A 20410-nucleotide genomic window follows, 5' to 3' on the forward strand; every position below is an offset into this window, starting at 1 on the left:
GGCATTCGACCTCCGAGCTACACCCTCTGCCCTATTTTTTTATTCTTTTTTGGTGGTACTGGGGATGGAATCCTTCTACCTCCGAGCTACAGTCCCAGACCTATTTTATATTTTCATTTGGAAACAGGGTCTCTTAAGTCAGCAAGGCTGGCTTCCAACCTGCGCGATCCTCCTGTCTCCGCCTCCCAAGTGCAGGGATTACAAGCATGTACCACCACGCCTGGCTATTCTTTATTTTTGAAACAAGGTCTCACTAAGTTGCACAGGGCCTCACTAAGTAGCTGAGGCTGCCCACAAATCGTAATCCTTTTGTCTCTGCCTCCCAAATGCTAGGATCGCAAGGGTGTGCCACCACGCCCGGCTAATAGATCAATACTTATCATTAACACAGTTTATACACTCTAGCAATTTCTAGTATTTAAAGGCTAGGGAACTACTGGTGTGAAATTGTACTCAAGGCAGCAATGCTGTTCCAGTATCTGTTTCAGACAACACAGGGCACTATTAAATTATAATCTTGTTGCTGGGCATGGTGGCGCACACTTGTAATCCCCACGCTTGGGATCGCACAGGTTTGAAGCCAGCCTCAGCTACTTAGTGAGGCTCTCAGCAACTTAGTGAGACCCTGTTTCCAGATAAAATATAGAATAGGTCTGGTAGTGTAGCCCGGAGGTAGAAAAGCTCCTGGGTTTCACCCCTAGTACCACACACACACACAAAATAAATTATAATCTTGTTGGGAAACCCAAAAAGAAGGAAGAAGAAAGTTGCTTTGCCAAGTCTTCAAACTGTTTTCAAATGTGGTGGTACTAAATTTTGCTGTGTGTAAGAGTTACATAGAGATAGGAATGGACACATTTGTTGTGGACCCAAGGTTCTTAAAATTTGGGGGAACATGGTGGCGTCCGCTTGTAATCCCAGCATTTGGGAGGCTGAGACAGGAGGATCGCGGTTCTCAGACAGCCTCAGCTACTACTTAGTGAAGCCCTTTGTAACTCAGTGAGAACCTGTTTCAAAATAAAGAATAAAAAATAGGACTGGGGGTAGTGCTTGGAGGTAGAATGCTTTTGAGTTCCATCCCCAGTATCGTAAAAAAAAAAAAAAAAAAAAAAGGGGGGGGGAAACTTCTTAAAGAAAAAAAGAATACAAATTTAAAAAATGCAAAATCTGAAGTAAGCCTTTGGAAAAGGTCTTTGGGTCTTGAAGTTTAAGCATCATTAATTTCACAGTAAATCCACCTCTACTTAGAGAGCTTTTAAAAAAAATCTTAAAAAGAGCCAGGCGTGGTGACACACGCTTGTAATCCCCGTGCTTGGGAGGCAGAGACCAGAGGATCGCGCAGGTTCGAAGCCAGCCGTGCATGCTGGCTTAGGAGACCGTTTCCAAATAAAAATGTAAAACTAGGTCTGGGAGTGTAGCCCGGAGGTAGAAGGGCTTCCAGGAACCCCAGTACCACCCCCCCAAAAAAAAATCTTAAAAATAAGTCAGGCACAGTGTTATGCATCTGTAATACTCAGGAGACTGAGGCAGGTCATCACTTGCTCAAGAGTTCAAGACTGGCCTGGGCAACATACTGAGACAGAGACACTGTCTAGGAAAAAAAAAATCTTAAATAAGGTTCCTGAGCCAAGTGTGGTGGTGCACACTTGAAATTCCAGTACTTTGGACGTTGAGACAGGAGGATCTCAGGTTCAAAGCCAGCCTCAGCCACTTAGGCTCTCAGCAACGTAGTGAGACACTGTTTCCAAATTAAAAAATAAAATAAGCCGGGCATGGTGGTGCACGCTTATAATCCCCAAGCTTGGGAGGCGGAGACAGGAGAATCGCGCTGGTTCGAAGCCAGCCTCGCTGGCTTAAGAGATCGTTTCCAAATAAAAAATATAAAATAGAAGCCAGGCGTGGTGCTGCATGCTTGTAATCCCAGCATTTGGGAGGCTGAGACAGGAGGATCGCGGTTCGCAGACAGCCTCAGCTACTTAGTGAGGCCCTCCGCAACTCAGTGAGACCCTGTTTCAAAGTAAAGAATAAAAAATTGGGCAGGGGCTGTAGCTTGGAGGCCAAATGCCTCTGGATTCCATCCCCAGACCTGCAAAAAAAAAAATTATATATATATATATATATAATTAGATCTGGGAGTGTAGCCCGGAGGTAGAATGGTTTCCAGGAACCCCAGTACCACCAAAAGAGAGAAATAAATAAATAAATAAATAAATAGGGCAGGGGGTATAGTATATAATAGATCTGGGAGTGTAGCCCGGAGGTAGAAGGGTTTCCAGGAACCCCAGTACCACCAAAAGAAAGAAAGAGAAAGAAAGAAAGGAAGGAAGAAAGAAAGAAAGAAAGGAAGAAAGAAAGAAATAGGGCAGGGGGTATAGCTCGGAGGTCAAATGTTCCTGGGTTCCATTCCCAGAACCACAAAAAAAAAAAAAAAGAAAGAAATTGCCCACATTTGCTTATAACTGAAGCAGCTCCCTGCCTCCTAGCACTTTTATGTTAATTCTATTTTGTGTGTGGGGTGGTCTAGGGATGGAACTCAGGGGCATTTGACCTCCGAGCTATACCCCCTGCCCTATTTTTTTTTCTTTATTTTGAAACAGGGTGTCACTGAGTCACAAGGGCCTCATTAAGTAGCTGAGACTGTCTAAGATCCTCAGGTCTCAGCCTCCTGAATGCAGGGATTACAAGTGTGTGCCACCACGCCCAGCTAATTCTATATTTTTTAAACAAATGGCATAAACCATAGAGAATACTTCCCTTCTCAGGCTGAGAGTTGGGCTGGAATTCAGCTGTCCCAGGTGGCTGGTCTCCTTTCCTTTGCCTTCTCCACAACCACTGACATTGACATAGCCTTCTGGCTCCTCGGCATAGACTCTGAAGGGAGAAGAATGACCGGCATTAACTTCAGTGGCTTATAAACATTTGATTATCTTCCAAACCTCATGTCAGGCCATTTGAGGGAAATCTTTTTCTTTCTTTTTCCCTTGTGATACTGGTAAATGACCAGAACCCTTCTATCTCCAAGCTACACCACCAGCCTTATTTTATTTTCTAATTTGAAACAGGGTTTCACTAAATTGCCAAGATTGGCCTCTTACCTATAACCTTCCTGTCTCAGCCTCCCAAGTACTGGGGTCACAGATGTGTGTCATCATCGTACCCAGCTGGAAATCCTGGGGGTGGGGTGACGTTAGAAGTAAACTTCCAGGCCAGGCTTGGTGGTGCAGATTTATAATCCCAGTACTTGGGAGACTGAGACAGGAGGATTGCAGGTTGGAGGCCAGCCTAAGCTACTTAGTGAGGACCTCTACGACTTAGTGAGACTGTTTCAAAATAAAGAATAAAAGCATAGGGCTATGCCGGGCGTGGTGGCGCACGCTTGTAATCCCCGCACTTGGGAGGCAGAAACAGGAGGATCGCGCAGGTTCGAAGCCAGCCCCGCGCGCTGGCTTAGGAGACCCTGTTTCCAAATAAAAATGTAAAAATAGGTCTGGGAGTGTAGCCCGGAGGTAGAAGGGCTTCCAGGAACCCCAGTACCACCAAAAAAAAAAAAAAAAAAAAAGCATAGGGCTGGGGGTGCAGCTCGGAGGTAGAATGCCCCTAGGTTCCACCCCCAGTTCTACAAAAATAAAAATAAAGACAGAAAGAAGCCTTCCTAGAGAATGACTAAGCACAGCAGAGGAAGGAACCCACACTCAGCAAGCACCTATTGTAAGCCAGGTGCCTCACACTGGATTTCAGTTAACCCTCATAAGCACATGTGAGGAAAATATCAACAGTCCTATTTTACAGATGAGGTAGATGAGCTTGGAGAAGCCAGATGGTTGTCCCCAAACCACTCAGCTAGTGAATGTGAGTGGCAGATCTGCTCAAACTCCAAAGTCTGTGCTTTTCTTATTATGCCACCCTGACTCTGGAACAGAAAGAAGTCTTTATAGATCAAGTTTAGTGGCCCAGTACATCAGCAAACTTACTGGACATGGGACTTCAAAAATGACAAATACTGTAATGACAATTCCACTGATCAGCAGTGTGGCCGCAATTAGAAATTTGACCACAATACTCCATTTCTGCCTCTTTTGTAGGTTCTCATCTGTGCCTAAAAGAAGAGAAAGGGATGGAAAAGGAAAATAAAGAATTTGAGCAAAGGAGGAGATTCACCCTTTCTTTATTTTTTCTTTATTTTATTTTAGTATTTATTTATTTTTGTGGTACCAGGAATGGAACCCAGGGGCTTTTTACCTCCGGGCTATACTCCCAGACCTATTTTATATTTTATTTGGAAACAGGGTCTCACTGAGTTGCTGAGAGCCTCTCTAAGTAGCTGAGGCTGGCTTCGAACCTGTGCGATCCTCCTGTCTCAGCCTCCCAAATGCTAGGATTACAAGTGTGCACCACCACGCCCAGCTTTTTATTTGTTATTTTGTACTGGGGATTGAACCCAGGGACAAAATTCTTCTTCTGAACTACACCCCCAGCCTTTTTCAGGTTTTGTTTTGAAACAGGGTCTCACCAAATTGCTGAGGCTGGCCTGGAAACTGTGATCCTCCTGTTTTAGCTTCCCAAGTACTAGGATTAGAGGTATGTGCTACCACGCCCATCGGAGATTGACTCTAAACACTTAAAGTCCTCCTGGCTCACAGACTAATATAAGGGCCTGCCTGACTCAGAAGCAGAACCTGTATTTCCATTTCAGGCACAGAACCAGGAGTAGGGTGGGCATCATGGGCTCTTTAACCTCTTTGGAGCTTCTGCTCAGTGAGTCACTTCCCTGGATTGGGATTTTTCCATAGTCACATAAGGCTGATTCTTAAACTGTTCCCAGGGAAGGAAAAGGCTTGGGTGCACAAGATTTCAAAATTTATCTTTCTGTCTCAGGGCCGTTCCCCATTTTCTCTGATACGTGTATGGGATAAGAAATCACCTTTTCTTTTTCTTTTATGCAGTACTAGGGATGGAACTCAGGGGCATTCTCCAAGCAACACCCCCAGCCTGATTTTTTATTCTTTATTTTGAATCAAGGTCTCACTAAGTTGCAGAAGGCCTCACTAAGTAGCTGAGGCTGGCTCGAACCTGGATCCTACTGTCTCAGCCTCCAAAGTGCTGGGATTACAAGCGTGCATCAGCAAGCTCAGCCACCATCTTTCCTTTCTTTCTTTCTTTCTTTCTTTCTTTCTTTCTTTCTTTCTTTCTTTCTTTTTTTTTTTTGTGGTACTGAGGATGGAACCCAGAGGCATTCTACCTCTGAGCTATACCCCCAGCCCTATATTTTTTATTTAGAAACAGGGTCTTACCGAGTTGCAAAGGGCCTTACTAAATAGTAGCTGAGGCTGTCCACAAACCGCGATCCTCCTGTCTCAGCCTCCCAAATGTTGGGATTACAAGTGTGTGTCATCACATGTGGCTCCCAGTCACCTTTTTTTTTTTTTTTTTGTGGGTCTCGACTGGTTTCCAAAATCCCAGCCACCTTTTTTATATGTATCTTTGTGTGTGTGTGTGTGTGTGTGTGTGTGTGTGTGTGTGTGTGTGGCACTGGGGATGGAACCCAGGGTAATTCTACCTTCAAGCTACACCCCCAGTCCTATCTTTATTTTAAAACAGGTCTCACTGAGTTGCAAATTAAGCAAAGTTGCAGGCCTCACTAAGTAACTGATGCTGGCTGTGTACCTTGATCCTCTTGCCTCAGCCTCCCTAATGCAGAGATGCTGGGATTACAAGCATGTATCACCATGCTGGGCTTTTTTTTTTTTTTTTTTTTTTTTTTTTAATGGTGCTGGTTATTGAACCCAGGGGCATTTTTTTTTTTTTTTTAATTTTGAAACAGGGTCTTACTAAGTGGTTGAGAGTCTTGCTAAGTTTCTGAGGCTGGCTTCAAACACAATCCTCCTGTTTCAGCCTCCCAAGTACTAGGATTACAGATGTGTGCCACCATGACTGGTTTTCTTGGTTTTTGAGGTGTATAGGAGTAACAAAGGTGAACTGGTATTGTTTCTGGGTCAGAAAACATATCTGGGGCAAATGACTCATATCCTTTTTGTTATTGTTAATCTCAAACCCAAACTCTAATTTTACAGAATTTGAGTCCTGGTCAATTTAGTGAGGCTAATTCTAAAAACAATGAAGATGAAAATATTATATATATATATATATATATATATATATATATACACACACACACATCTATGGGGGGGATACTAGGGATTGAACCCAGAGAAATTCTACCTCCAGCCCTGTTTATAATTTATTTTGTAATAGGGTCTCACTAAGTTGTGGAAGGCCTGACTGAGGCTGAGGATCCTCCTTCGGTCCCCGATCATAAACCTGCTATCATCCTGTCTTAGCCTCCCAAGTACTTGGATTACAGGTGTGGGCCACCACGCTTAGCTTCTTAGTATTTATTTTTGAAGGTTTAAAGAAGTTTATTAAAAGATAGAAATATAGAAAATAGAAATACAGCTCCATCCCAGACTGGCATGGAGGGGTGACTCAAAATGAATACACCCAGCTTCTTAGTATTTAAATATTACCCATCTACCCATGCAATGGCTAGAATTACCTGCCACATGGATATGACTTATTCTGTCCCCAAATCTGGCTACAAGACGAGCTTACTTGTGTGGAGGTGAAGGATATTGACGGTGTCAAACTACAGACATTTCTGGGACCTTTTTTTTTTTTTTTTAACAGAGAAGCTATTTTTTTCATAAAAAAATGGAATGATTTTCTAATGGAAACTCTAACTTCTCAATCTTTGGAAAAATTTCAGGAGATACCAATTAATGCTGGAGCTAAAGATCTTTATTTTTCTTTCTTATTTTGTGCCCTTACTTATTCTGTACCTTGTGTTGAAGGATTTAAAAAGTCACCAGTACTTGTGGTTGCTTCTCCTTCTTTATTCCCCGGGGTTGCAGAGCTGGGCAAAGCCTTTGATGAAGCCACCACGGGGTAGAATTTACATTGGGAGAGCCCCGGTAAAAAAGCTGTAAGAGAAGAAAGATACAATGAAAAGACAACTTGAGGGGAAAGCTTTCTCTTACCTTTGATTCTGCCTGACAGAACCCTAGCTCTACTCACCTGATATTCTAATTGTAGCCCCATTGACCTATCTGTCCATAGGTTTAGGGTGTAGGCATAAAATAATGCCAAGAGTCAATGAGAATTATGGATGTCAGTAAGAAAAGTTATGGATTAAATTTCCATGGGGCCTTTGACTAACATAGGATCAGAGTAAAGGATTAAACCGTATCTTGTTTGCCTATCATTCTGAAGGCCATAATAATAAATATGGAGGGTGTAACTCTGGTGAAAGTTTCCTTCCTTAATAAAGATGGTTCCAAAGTCCAAGGAAGAATGTAAAATATTATAGTTTGCTTCTCGAATGACGGCTGCAAGTCTCTTTAGCGGAGTCTTAAGTCAATTATTCTAAGGGGGGGATACACAGAAGCAAGAGGAGCTGGAAAATGAGAAGTCCAAGCAGCTTCACACACTTCCCAATTTTACTCATTCAGCAAATGTTCAAAAATGAATGTCCGCTGGGCGTGGTGGCGCACGCTTGTAATCCCCGCGATTGGGAGGCTGAGACAGGAGGATCACAGGTTTGTGGCCAGCCTCAGCTACTTAGTGAGGCCCTTTGCAACTTAGTGAGACCCTGTTTCAAAATAAAGAATAAAAAAATGCGGGTGGGGGTGTAGATTGGAGGTAGAATGCCCTGGGTTCAATCCACAGTACTGCAAAAACAACAACAACAACAACAACAACAAAAAGAATGCCTATTATGTGCCAGGCACTGCTTCAGTATTTTGTGTTTATCAGGTGGATACCTTCTAGCAAGAGAGCAGACAAAGAGGTGGGAGGGCTGGGAACAGGATGGAGGTACAGATAGCAATGAATATAACACACTTTATGGTATATTAGGAGATAATTGCTACTCAAAAATTAACCTAGAGCAATGTATCGGAGCAATCTGAGGGGAGCAGATGGGCAATAGCTGGGCAACCTGTGGTGTATATATGGCAAATCTCTTAGAGGAGGTGAGAATTGATCCAAGACTGGAAGGAGGTGGAGGACTCACCAAGCAGAAGCCTGGAGAAGTGCAACCTAGACAGATAGGACAGTGACCAAGCCGTCTAGCATGTTACATTTCAGAGGCAAAGCAAGGAGAACTGTGATATAGCATGGAGTGAGTGGACCAGGGGGATAGCTGCAGGAGGTGAAGACCCAAAGGACACAGCTTGTATCACTTATGGCCTACAATGCCCATCTTTGATTTTTATTTTGACTGAAATGGGAATCTATTGCAAAGTTCTGAGCAGAAATTTTTTTTAGGGAGTGGTGATACTGGGGATGGAACCCAGGGGGATTTTACCTCTGAGCTATACCTCTAGCCCTATTTTATTTTTAGTTTGAACGTGTCTCACTAGGTTGATGAGAGCATCACTACTTGATGAGGCTGTCCTTGATCTGTGTTCCCCTGTTTCAGCCTCTCAAGTACTGGGATTACAGGAATGTGCCACCCTCTCAGATGATAGCTTTGTTTTAATAGATTGGTGGACTGCTGTGTTGGAAATAGACTGTGGGATGGGGAGAAAGGGCAGAAACAGGATAACTTGCTAGGAGGCTATTGCAGAAATCCAAATGAGAAAGAAGGGTGTGGTGGCACACACTTGTAAATCCAGTACTTGGGAGGCTAAGACAGAAGGATCACAGGTTTGCAGCCAGCCTCAGCTACTTAGCCAGTCCCTCCACAACTCAGTGAGACCCTGTTTCAAAATAAAGAATAAGCCAAGAGTGGTGGCGTACGCTTGTGATCCCCGTGCTTGGGAGGCTGAGACAGGAGGATTCCACAGCTTGAAGCCAGCCTCAGCTACTTAGTGAGGCTCTCAGCAACTTAATGATACCCTGTTTCCAATTAAAATATAAAAGAGGTCTGGGAATATAGCCCACCAAGACAAACAAACAAACAAACAAAACAAAAGAATAAACCGGGCCTCTCGGTGCATGCTTGTAATCCCAGCATTTGAGAGGCTGAGACAGGAGGATCACAGTTCGCAGACAGCCTCAGCTACTACTTAGTGAGCCCCTTTTCAATTCAAAATAAAGAATAAGCTGGGCTTGGTGGTACACACTTGTAATCCCAGCATTTGGGAGGCTGAGACAGGAGGATGCAGTTCAAGGACAGCCTTGGCTACTTAGTGAGGCTCTTTGCAACTCAGTGAAACCTTGTTTCAAAATAAATAAAAGAAACAAACAAACAAAAAGAAAGGAGGAAGGAAAGAAAAAGAAAGAAACAAAAATGAGAAAGCAGGTATGAAAACACTTTGCAAAGGGAGTGGTATTATGATTGAAAGAGGAGGGAAAATGTCGAGATGGTCTCTTTAAATAGAACTCTGCTCTCTAACCACAGGAATAATGGTATTTCACCATGGCAGGTGTTCCTGCCTCCTGGGAACAAAGTCTATTACATGCAGGCTTTGGCAGTATATTTTCAGTTCTGTCTACTTTCCAAATTAATGTCCATCCATACTGGTAGCTCATCTGTTAGGTAACTGAGCATCAAGATGGAGTAGGTTTGTAACACAAACACTTTTTATCCCAGTGATGATGGAATTGCAATATTAGCTTTTCTTTAGCTAAATATATTTGAATAATACCCCAATTTAAGGAAAAAATATTTTTGGTGGTACTAGAGATTGAATTTAAGGGCATTCTACCTCTGAACTATATCTCCAGGCTCTTTTTTTTTTTTTTTTTAAGCAGGGTCTCACTAAATTACCATGTGTTGCTGGCCTTAAACCTGTAATCCTACTGTCTCGACTCCCCAAATACTGGGATTACAGGTATGTGCCACTGTGCCTGGCTTAAGGAGATTTTTAAAAATACAAATTTATTAAATGGATAATGTAGAAATTGAGTGATGGGGAAATTAAATAACTTTCTTTTTAAAATTTTTTTCAGTATTGGAGATGGAACCCAGGGGAATTCTACCTCTGAGCTACATTCCCAGTCCTATTTTTTATTCTTCATTTTGAAACCCAGACTCAATAAATTGTGGAGGGCCTCACTAAGTAGCTGAAGCCAGCTTCAAACCTGCGATTCTCCTGTCTCAGCCTCCTAAGTATTGGGTTTCCAAGCATGTATCACCATGTCAGGCTTTTATATGACTTCTTAAGTTTCACCATTTACCTAATTTTTGTATTTATCTTATTTGAGATCTATCACATCCTGGTACTCAATGTGAGTTTAAATTCAGAACAGGCAGTTTCAAACTTATCAAAGAGGTTTTGTTTCAAAAGTCCATTCATAAGCTAGTTGGCTGGGATTCATCATTGTAGTTTCATGGAAATGTCTGGTGAATGCTGATTAGACTCCCCAGACTAACTCACAGACGTCCCTTTAGTCTCCTCATGACTCAAATAGTAGAGGGTACTAGCTCAAACTCTAATTCTTAGAACCAGTAACCATGGCATGAAGGAAGGCTGGGAGGCTTCCTCAAGGTAAGCTTTTTAATTGGGTCAGATTGATCTTTGGCATCTCACTCCACCTTTAACCTCCCAACTTTCCTTGTCCAGAATTTCTAAGAACGAATGTCCTTAATTTCCCAGAGCCCCACAGTGTACAGTCCTACATTCCAAGCACCCAGAGCACTGTAGATTCCAAAATTACCTAAGTCCACTATTCCCTTATCACTGCTGCCCTGGACTCAAGCAAGGCGACCCATGTTAAGATAAAGCAAACTGACACTGAGTGGCTGAAAGCCTCAACTCCTGCTAAAGAGTTTTGAGTTTTTAAGAGTTTTTCTCTTACATAATCAGTGCTGGTAGAGTGTTTTTATTTTTTTTTCCCCAGTACTGGGGATGGAACCCAGGAGCATTTGAACTCTGAGCTACACTCCCACCCCTACTTTTTATTCTTTATTTTGAAACAGGGTCTCACTGAGTTGCCAAGGGCCTCACTAAATAGCTAAGGCTGTCCGCAAACCACGATCCTCCTGTCTCACTCCCAGATACTGAGATTATAAGTGTGTGCCACCATGCCCAGCTGGTAGAGTTTTGAAAAGGGAATGCAACATTCAAGTTATGTGGTGATATATAATTTACTACACCTGGACTACATCCTGAGCAAACATTCACATATTTCCCAATCTCTAGTTTTTAAAAGTTTTTCCCCATTATTCTGCTTGTGAATCCCCAAGTTTCTCTAAAGTGTCATGTTTTATTTTTTCTAGGAATATAGAAGTACTTCTAAGAGACTGCCTGCCTGTTAATGGGGAACTCCAAGCTACACCGCCAGCCCTATTTTTTACTCTTTATTTTGAAACAGGGTCGCACTGAGTTGCAAAGGGCCTTATTAAGTAGCTGAGGCTGGCTGTGAACCGTGATCCTCCTGTCTCAGCCTCCCAAATGCTGGGATTACAAGTGCATGCCACCATACCTGGCTCTTTTCTTATTTTTGAAATAGGGTCTCACTGAGTTGCAAAGAGCCTCACTAAGTAGCTGAGGCTGTTGGCGAACTGCGATCCTCCGGTCTCGGCCTCCCGAATGCTGGGATTACAAGTGTGTGCCACCACACCCGGCCTCTTTTTTATTTTTTAATCTGAACCGGAGTCTCACTAAGTTTCTGAGGTTGGCCTCGAACCTCCTGTGATTTTCCTGTCTTAGCCTCGCAAGCACTAGAATTATAGGCATGTGCCACTCACCCAGCTTCTATCACACTTTTCATACAGTAATTCTGCTCCTTGGAATTTATATTCTTAATAAATTGTACATATACAGGAAGAATGTATAGGGTCATTACTTGCAGCATTATTTGTATTTACAAAAGACTGGAAACCACCAAAATATCCATCAACAGAGAAGTAGTAGAATAAATAGCTACTTGGGATGCTGAGGCAAGAATATTGCAAGTTCAAGGCCAGCCTTGGCAACTCAGTGAGACCTTGTCTCAAAATAAAAGGGCTGAGCCGGGCGTGTTGGCACACACTTGCAATCTCAGCAGTCAGGAGGCTGAGACAGGAGGATCGTGATTTGCGGACAGCCTCAGCTACTCAGTGAGCCCCTCTGCAACTCAGTAAGACCCTGTTTCAAAATAAAAAATAAAAAACAGGGCTGAGGGTGTGGCTCCAAGGTAGAATGCCCCTGAGTTCCATCTTCAGTACTGCAAAAAAAAAAATTAAAAAATAAATAATAAATAAATAAAAGGACTGGGAATGTAGCTCAGTGGTAGAGCTCCCCTAAGTTCAACCCCTAGTACCTCAAAATAAAATACTTGTTTAAGCCGGGGCGGCGGCGCACGCTTGTAATACCAGTACTTGGGAGGCTAAGGCAGGAGGATTACAGGTTCACAGTCAGCCTCAACTACTTAGTGAGGAGGCTCTCTGCAACTTAGTGGGACCCTGTTTCCAAATAAAGAATAAAAAACTGAGCCAGGCATGGTGGCACATGCTTGTAATTCCAGCATTTGGGAGGCTAAAACAGGAGGATAGTGCTTTGCAGGCAGCCTCAGCTACTACTTAGTGAGACCCTCCGCAACTTATGAGAGACTCTGTTTCAAAATAAAGAACAAACAGGTGTGGTGGCACATGCTTATAATCCTAGCATTCGGGAGGCTGAGACAGGAGAATCAGTTTGTGGACAGCCTTAGCTACTTAGTGAGGTCCTTTGCAACTCAGTGAGACCATGTTTCAAAATAAAGAATAAAAAAATAGGGCTGGTAGAGTATCTTTGAGGTAGAATACCCCTGGATTCCATCCCCAGCACCATTAAATAAATAAATACATACATACATAAATAATAAAAAATCAGACTGGGTGTGTGGCTCAGAGGTAGAGTTTTTTTTGGTGCTGAGTTCAATTCACACACACACACACACACACACACACACACACACACACACACACACAAAATAGGACTAACTAGGCTGCAGCTTGGAGGTAGAATGCCCCTGGGTTCCATCCTCAGTTAAAAAATATATATGTTCATTCATACATGCTTATAGTATCTCTAGAGGGAAATAGAGTAATTTTAAATAGTTATTCCCTTGGGGATAGAGAACAAAGACTGAAAGACAGGAGTAGGAGGAGACTTACTTTTCACTATAAATTTGTATATTTTACTGTGTGCATTCAAAATAAAATTAAAGAAAAAAAATTGTCCAAAGAAGACCCACCATGCCGGGCGTAGTGGCGTATGCTTGTAATCCCTGTGCTTGGGAGGTAGAGACAGGAGGATTGCACAGGTTCGAAGCCAGCCTTGCTGGCTTAAGAGACCCTGTTTCCAAATAAAAAGTATAAAATAGGTCTGGGAGTGTAGCCCGGAGTAGAAGGATTTCCAGGAACCCCAGTACCACACACACACACACACACACACACAAAATGACCACCAAAAATGATGATCATATGAAAATCACAGGATACCATTGCTAGAAGGGACCCTAGAGATTGGAAAATTGATTCTGAGAGAGGACATAGCTTTAGCTGCTAATAAACACCAGCCTCCGTCAACTAAGTTAGTGCCGACTTCATCTCCTTTTCTAAACTCACCTTTGCCTGTTAGAAGGGATCCAGTCTGAGTCGTGGACGTGGGGAATAAGTGACAGCTTGGAGGAGCAGAGCTGTTTCTATGGGGAGCAGCAATGATTCTCAGGTTCTTCAAAATGCGCTTGACCTCTGGCCTTCCCTCTGAATACACAAGGTTGACTCTCACTTTGCTCCCAGAGCCAAGGCACTGAAGGGTAGCTATAGTCCAATTTTGGGTGAATGTGGCCCTTTTGGTTTCTATGTGAGTTTCTGGAAGAAGAGCCAGAGAGACAAATGAAGCTTGTTCTTAATCTGAACAGTGCTCAGGTAGCCCACTACCACTCAGGCCCCTGTCAAACTCCACTGCTGCACCGTCCCCTCTCTCAGCTCACCTCTCCATCGGGATGCGTTTGCAGTTCTAAATGTGCAAATCCTGCTTTTCTTTCTTCCTGCTATGGGGCCTGTGCAGATAGGTGACTGCAGTAAATTCAATACAGAGATATGCTCATGGATTGTTTTTTTTTTTTTAATGCAGAGAGGATTAGGTGCTGCCTCCTCTTTTGTAATCCCCGTGTTTGATTTATATAGGTATGCTTTAGGTAATAAGTCAATTTAACAATTAGCTTTCAGAAAGCCTTTAGGGGAAAATGTATTTTATTTTATGGTACTGGGAATTGAACTCAGGGGATTTTACCTCTGAGCTACACCCCCAGCCCATTTATTTATTTGTTTTTGTTTGTTTGTTTGTTTGTTTTACTGAGGATTGAACCCAAGGGGAGGTCTATTTCTGAGCTACACTACCAGCCATATTTTATTTTTTATTTTCTTATATTTATTTATTTTGCAGTACTGGGGATGAAACCCAGGGTCATTCTGCCCCTGAGCTACATACACCTCCAGACCCATTTTTTATTCTTTAATTTGAAACAGGGTCTCGCTGAGTTGCAAAGGGCCTCACTAAGTAGCTGAGGCTGTCCGCAGACTATGATCCTACTGTCTCAGCTTCCCAAGTACTGGGATTACAAGTATGCGCCACCAAGCCCTGCTCTTATTTTTTATTTTGAAATAGTGTCTTGCTAAGTTGCTGATCACTAAGTGCTTGCTGAGTGGCCTCATTAAGTGGTCATGAATCTGTGATCCTACTGTCTTGGCCTCTGGGATAGTACCAGTACCTGGCTTTTTTTTTTTTTTTTTTTTTCCTTTGGTGGTACCGGGGATAACACCCTTCTACTTCCGGGCTACACTCCCAGACCTATTTTATATTTTTATTTGGAAACAGGGTCTCTTAAGCCAGCGTGGCTGGCTTCAAACCTCCGCGATCCTCCTGTCTCCGCCTCCCAGGTGCGGGGATTACAAGCGTGCGCCACCACGCCCGGCTATTTTTTTTATTTTAAAACAGGATCAATTTGCTGAGGCTGGCCTCAAATCTGAAATTTTCCTCTCTCAGTCTCCCAATTACTGAGATTACAGGGATCCACCACCACACATAGTGAAAGGGATACATATCTTTAAAAAAGATATGCCATGATGCACGGCGGGGACCGGATTCACTGGAATTGACTCCAGCTCTCCAGATGTGAAAGGCTATTGGGCAAGTTTGGATGCATTTACTCAAACCACCCATGAACTCACCATTCCAAATAACTTAACCAGCTGTATAATCAGGTGCCAAGGCGCCAACATTAATGAGATCCGCCAGATGTCCGGGGCCCAGATCAAAATTGCCAGCCCAGTGGAAGGCTCTTCGGGTAGGCAGGTTACTATCACTGGCTCTGATGCCAGTATTAGTCTGGCCCAGTATCTAATCAATGCCAGGCTTTCCTCTGAGAAGGGCATGGGGTGCAGCTAGAACAGCGTAGGTTCACTCATAACCCCCTTCTGCTGTTTTCCCATGATCCAACTGTGTAATTTCTGGCCAGTGATTCCAGGTTTTAAATAATTTCTAAGTGTTCAATTTCTACACTTTATCATCTGCTAAGAATTTAAAAACTCACATTCTCTGTTCAGCTGTTAATGCTGGGATCCATATTTAGTTTTATAAGCTTTTCCCTGCTTTTAGTTTCGTTTTGGGTTTTTTGGCTCATGGATTTATTTCTGTTTGTCGATAAGAAATGTAAGAGTGGAATGTTAACAAATTTCATTTTAGTTCTGTAATGTCAAGAATTTAAAATTAAAAAATGGATTGGCTAAAAAAAGGAGGAGACTTACTTTTCACTATAAATTTGTATATTTTACTGTGTGCATTCAAAATAAAATTAAAGAAAAAAATTGTCGAAAGAAGACCCACCAGGCCGGGCGGGGAGGAGATAGCACTTTTTTGTGTGTGTGTGTGATCCTTGTGGGTCTGGGAAGCTGGAGCCCAGGGGCATTCTACCTCTGAGCTACATACCCTGCCCTATTTTTTCTTCTTTTTTTTTTTTTTTTTTTTTGAGAGAGGGCCTCACTAAGTTGTAGAGGGCCTCACTAAATAGCTGAGGCTGTCCGCGAACCGCGATCCTCCAGTCTCAGCCTCTCAAATGCTGGGATTACAAGTGTGCGCCACCACGCCTGGCTGTTCCTTGGGGTTTAATTGAACTCAGGAGCATTCTACCTCTCAGCTACACCCCCAACCCTATTTTATTTTATATTTTAAACAAGGTTTCACTAAGTTGTCACAGCTAGTCTTAAACCTGCAATCCTCTTGTCTCGGCCTCCCAAATCCTCTTTCAAAGATAAAAATTTATTCAAATGGAAAAGTGATTTTCCAGAAAGGGTTCACTCCCTACCTTGCATTAGCAAATCCCTGGTGCTTCTCACATCCTTTGGGAAGAGCCCAGGCAGCAGTTCCACTTGGCAGTTGCTAGCTCTGAGGTCTAGAGGGGGAAATAAGGTCAGAATTGACTGTGCATGGACTTGTTAGAATTCTGGGCACTGAAGGGAGTTGCAAAAAAAAGAAGTCCATTCTTGCTTATAAAATATGCAAGTAGGGATATCAAACACTCTAGAAAACACACAGCGAGGCTAGGAGTGGTGGCTCATGCTTGTAATCTCAGTACGTGGCCGGCTGAGACAGGAGGATTGTAGATTTGAGGATATGCTCAGCAAGTAGTAAAACTCATCAATCTAGTGAGACCCTGTTTCAAAATAAAACTAAAAAAAAAAAAAGGGCTGGGGGTATAGTTCGGAGGTAGATGCCCCTGGGTTCTATCCCTAGTACCAAAAAAAAGTTCTCATTAAGTTTCTAAGGCTGGATATGAATCTGTGATCCTCCTGTCTCAGCCTCTCAAGTACTGAGATTACAAGCATACACCACCATTCTTGGTCCTGCTGTATTATAGAGAACTTTTTAAAGTTTATTAAATATGGCCTTGAACATAGTATCTCAATAGGTTTCTACAGAATCAAAGGTCATAGTTAGGCAGACATACATATTTACTAACAAAATATTGTTTTTTTATTACCAGAGTTTCTTCTAAGCACTTGATATAGTTCACACACAAAATTCATGTAAGGCTCCTTTTTTTTTGCCATTTAGCAATGCTAACTTGTATAAGGATGGACTCTATTATTGAAATTACCACTTTTTTATGTAACTTCCATAGATATTCAGTCTTATTAATAAAATCCTATTATTATTATTAAAAAAATAAAAATGCAAAAAAAGGTCATAGTTATTTATGCTTTTTGGCCCATGACTTAGAAGGTATGAGAATTTTCCCAATTTGTTAAATTTTGTTACAGTTGTATATTATGTTATTCTGCCTTAACTCCTTAACTCTGATTATTTATTTATTTATTTATTTATTTATTTATTTAATGGTACTGGGGATTGAACTCAGGGGCATTCTATTTCTTTTTTCTTTTCTTTTCTTTCTTTCTTTCTTTTTTTTTTTTTGTGGTACTGGGGTTCTTGGAAGCCCTTCTACCTCTGGGCTACACTCCCAGACCTATTTTATACTTTTTTTGTTTGGAAACAGGATCTCTTCAGCCAGCGCGGCTGGCTTCGAACCTGCGTGATCCTCCTGTCTCCGCCTCCCAAGCGCGGGGATTACAAGCATGTGCTACCACACCCGGCTTAGGGCCATTCTATTTCTGAGCTACATCCCCCCAGACCTATTTTATTTATTTATTTATTTAATTTTTATTTTTTGCAGTACTGGGGATTGAATCCAGGGCATTCTACCTCTGACCTATACCTCCAGCCCTATTTTTTTTTTAATTCTTTATTTTGAAAGAGGGTTTCACTAAGTTGCACAAGGCCCCACTAAATAGCTGAGGCTGGCTGCGAACCTGCGATCCTCCTGTCTCAGCCTCCCAGGTACTGGGATTACAGGAATGCACCACTCTGCCTGGCTAGCTAATTTTAAAGATGAAATGTTTAGGAAACTCTGAAACATCACATTTTAAATAAGCAGTCAACGGCTAGAAATGGTGGCACACTGAACACTCACAAGAAGTGAAGGCAACATCTTATGATGGGTTGTGAATTTAGGACTCTTAGGTAAGGACAATACTGAAACAGTGAGAGTACCCTCTCATAAAGATAATGATGAAGCAGGGTGTAGTGATGCGTGCCTATAATCTCAATACTTGGAACGGGACACTGAGACAGGAGGACCACAGGTTCGAGGCCATCCTCAATTTAGCAAGGCCCTCCACAACATAGAGAAACCATATTTCAAAACAAAAAAGTTAAGCTAGTTGTGGTGGCTTACACTTGTAATCCCAATACTTGGGAGGCTGAAAGAGGATTGCAGGTTTGTGGCTATCTTTAGCTATTTAGTGAGGCCCTCTGAAACTAAATGAGACCCTGCTTTAAAATAAAAAATAAAGCTGGGCGTGGTGGCGCACGCTTGTAATCCCCGTGCTTGGGAGGCGGAGACAGGAGGATTGTCTTAAGAGACCCTGTTTCCAAATAAAATATAAAATAGGTCTCGGAGTGTAGCCCGGAGGTAGAAGGCCCCTGGGTTCCGTCCCCAGTACCACCAAAAAAATAAAAATAAAAATAAAATAGGGCTGAGGATATAGCTTGGAGGTAGAAAGTCCCTGGTTCAATCTCTATTACCATAAAAAGAAAAAAAAAGGGGGAGTAAAAGGGCTTATTTATTTATCTTGTGGTACTGGGGGTTGAACCCAGGAGCATTCTACCTCCAAGCTATACCTACAGCCCTATTTTTTATTCTTTATTTAGAAACAGGGTCTCACTAAGTTGTAGAGGACCTCACTAAGTAGCTGAGGTTGGCCACAAACCTGCGTTCTTCCTGTCTCAGCCTTCAAAGTCCTGGGATTACAAGCATGTGCCACCACACCCTGCTGAAAAAGCTTTTAAAGCTAGTTGCTTAAGCAAGACAGAAGAATGCATTGTATTGTGTAAAGACTTATCATCATGAAACAGTTCTTTCTGGGTTGGGTAGGTTGCAGTTCTGTTTAGAGCAAGAGGATACCTGGGATAATTTCTGGAAAGTATCACTTGCTGAGTACTGGTTATATCCCCATCTAGAGGATGGAACCCCAAATACTTTCTAGGCCTCCCTTTGGGTTTTCCATGATATTAGGCTACAGAAGTACTTACCTTTCTTGTTGGAATCATAAGATGCAATGATTAGGGTGAAGACTAAGATGGTATCCATATCCATGTTAGCCTGAGCCTCGCTTGAGCAGTCATTGCAAAAATTGTTAAAATGTCATAGCTCTTGTAGCATTGTCTCTAGTTGCTTTCGCTTGCCCTGGAATCAAGTTTCACCCTGGGAGAGTCTGGTTCCACCCTGATTATTTTGTCTTAGTTCTTGAAGACCCAGGAAAAGAGCTGATTGGAGAGGGAGCCAAATCTGCTTATTAATGATTGACTTAGAAGGTCTTCCCCTGACTTCACTGCAGGCACCAACAGAGAATGTAATTACCTAGAGGTTTCCATTGATAAAGGGCATAAACACCCTGTGATAGGTTTTACCAGTACTTGCAGATGGACACGTACACACTCACATGCATGCTTACTGACACAGGTACATAAATATATACACCCACATAAAGAGGTGGAGATTTCTTTTTCTTCCTTTCTTTCTTTTCTTTTCTTTTTTTTTTTTTTTTTTTTTGGTGGTACTGGGGATGGAACCCAGGTGTTTTCTACCCCCAGGTTACACTCTCAAGCCTATTTTATATTTTATTTGGAAACAGGGACTCACCAAGCTGCTGAGAGCCTCACTAAGTAGCTAAGGCTGGCTTTGAATCTGCACGATCCTCCTGTCTCAGCCTCCCAAGCACTGGGATTACAAGTGTGTGCCACCATGCCTGGCTAGGTGGAGATTTCTATTAAGGAATGTCATGTCTAGAAAAGAGCAGGACCTAGGACTGAATGAGTCAGTAACTTATACTAGAGAGAGCACTAGATAAGGAATCAGATTCAGGTATAAGCCTTGTTATTAACTTTGCGTGTATGTGTGTGCTACTGGGCATTGAACCCAGGGATATTCTATCTCTGAGTAACAACCTCAGCTCTATTTTATTTTTATTTTTATTTTATTTATTTATTTATTTATTGGTGGTACTGGAGGTGGAACCCAGAGGCTTTCTACCTCTGGGCTATACTCCCAAACCTATTTTATATTTTATTTGGAAACAGGGTCTCACTAAGTTGCTGAGAGCCTCACTAAGTAGCTGAGGCTGGCTTCGAACCTGCACGATCCTCCTGTCTCAGCCTCCCAAGCGCGGGGATTACAAGCGTGTGCCACCATGCCCGGCTTATTTTATTTTTATTTTGAAACAGGGGATTGCTAGATTGATGAGGGTCTCAGTACTTGTTGATGCTGTCCTTGAACTTGTGATCCTCTTGTCTCAGTCTTCCAAGTACTGGGATTATACGCATGCACAACCATACCTTGGGAAAATTAACTTCTTAGGATCTAAATTTTTTCCTCTGTAAAT

General features: G+C 42.4%; 2 protein-coding genes across 3 annotated transcripts in view; one reads left to right on the plus strand and one right to left on the minus strand.

The window, feature by feature from the left end:
- Positions 1-19119, minus strand: part of LOC308274992 (uncharacterized protein C17orf78) — a gene marked incomplete at both ends in the record, with an annotated part of 21457 nt that extends 2338 nt beyond the window's left edge. The window contains 6 exons of the mRNA XM_080713008.1: positions 2755-2871; positions 3972-4096; positions 6864-6977; positions 13535-13780; positions 16276-16362; positions 19062-19119. Of these exons, the coding sequence (XP_080569134.1) occupies positions 2755-2871; positions 3972-4096; positions 6864-6977; positions 13535-13780; positions 16276-16362; positions 19062-19119 (747 nt within the window). The remainder of the gene's footprint in view (positions 1-2754; positions 2872-3971; positions 4097-6863; positions 6978-13534; positions 13781-16275; positions 16363-19061) is intronic.
- ACACA (acetyl-CoA carboxylase alpha) overlaps positions 1-20410 on the plus strand; it is a gene marked incomplete at both ends in the record, with an annotated part of 343744 nt that overhangs the window by 32500 nt on the left and 290834 nt on the right. The gene's annotated exons all lie outside the window — the stretch shown is intronic.

This window comes from Muscardinus avellanarius, assembly GCF_963383645.1.
Source record: "Muscardinus avellanarius genome assembly, chromosome: 16".
Classification (NCBI taxonomy): Eukaryota; Metazoa; Chordata; class Mammalia; order Rodentia; family Gliridae; genus Muscardinus; species Muscardinus avellanarius.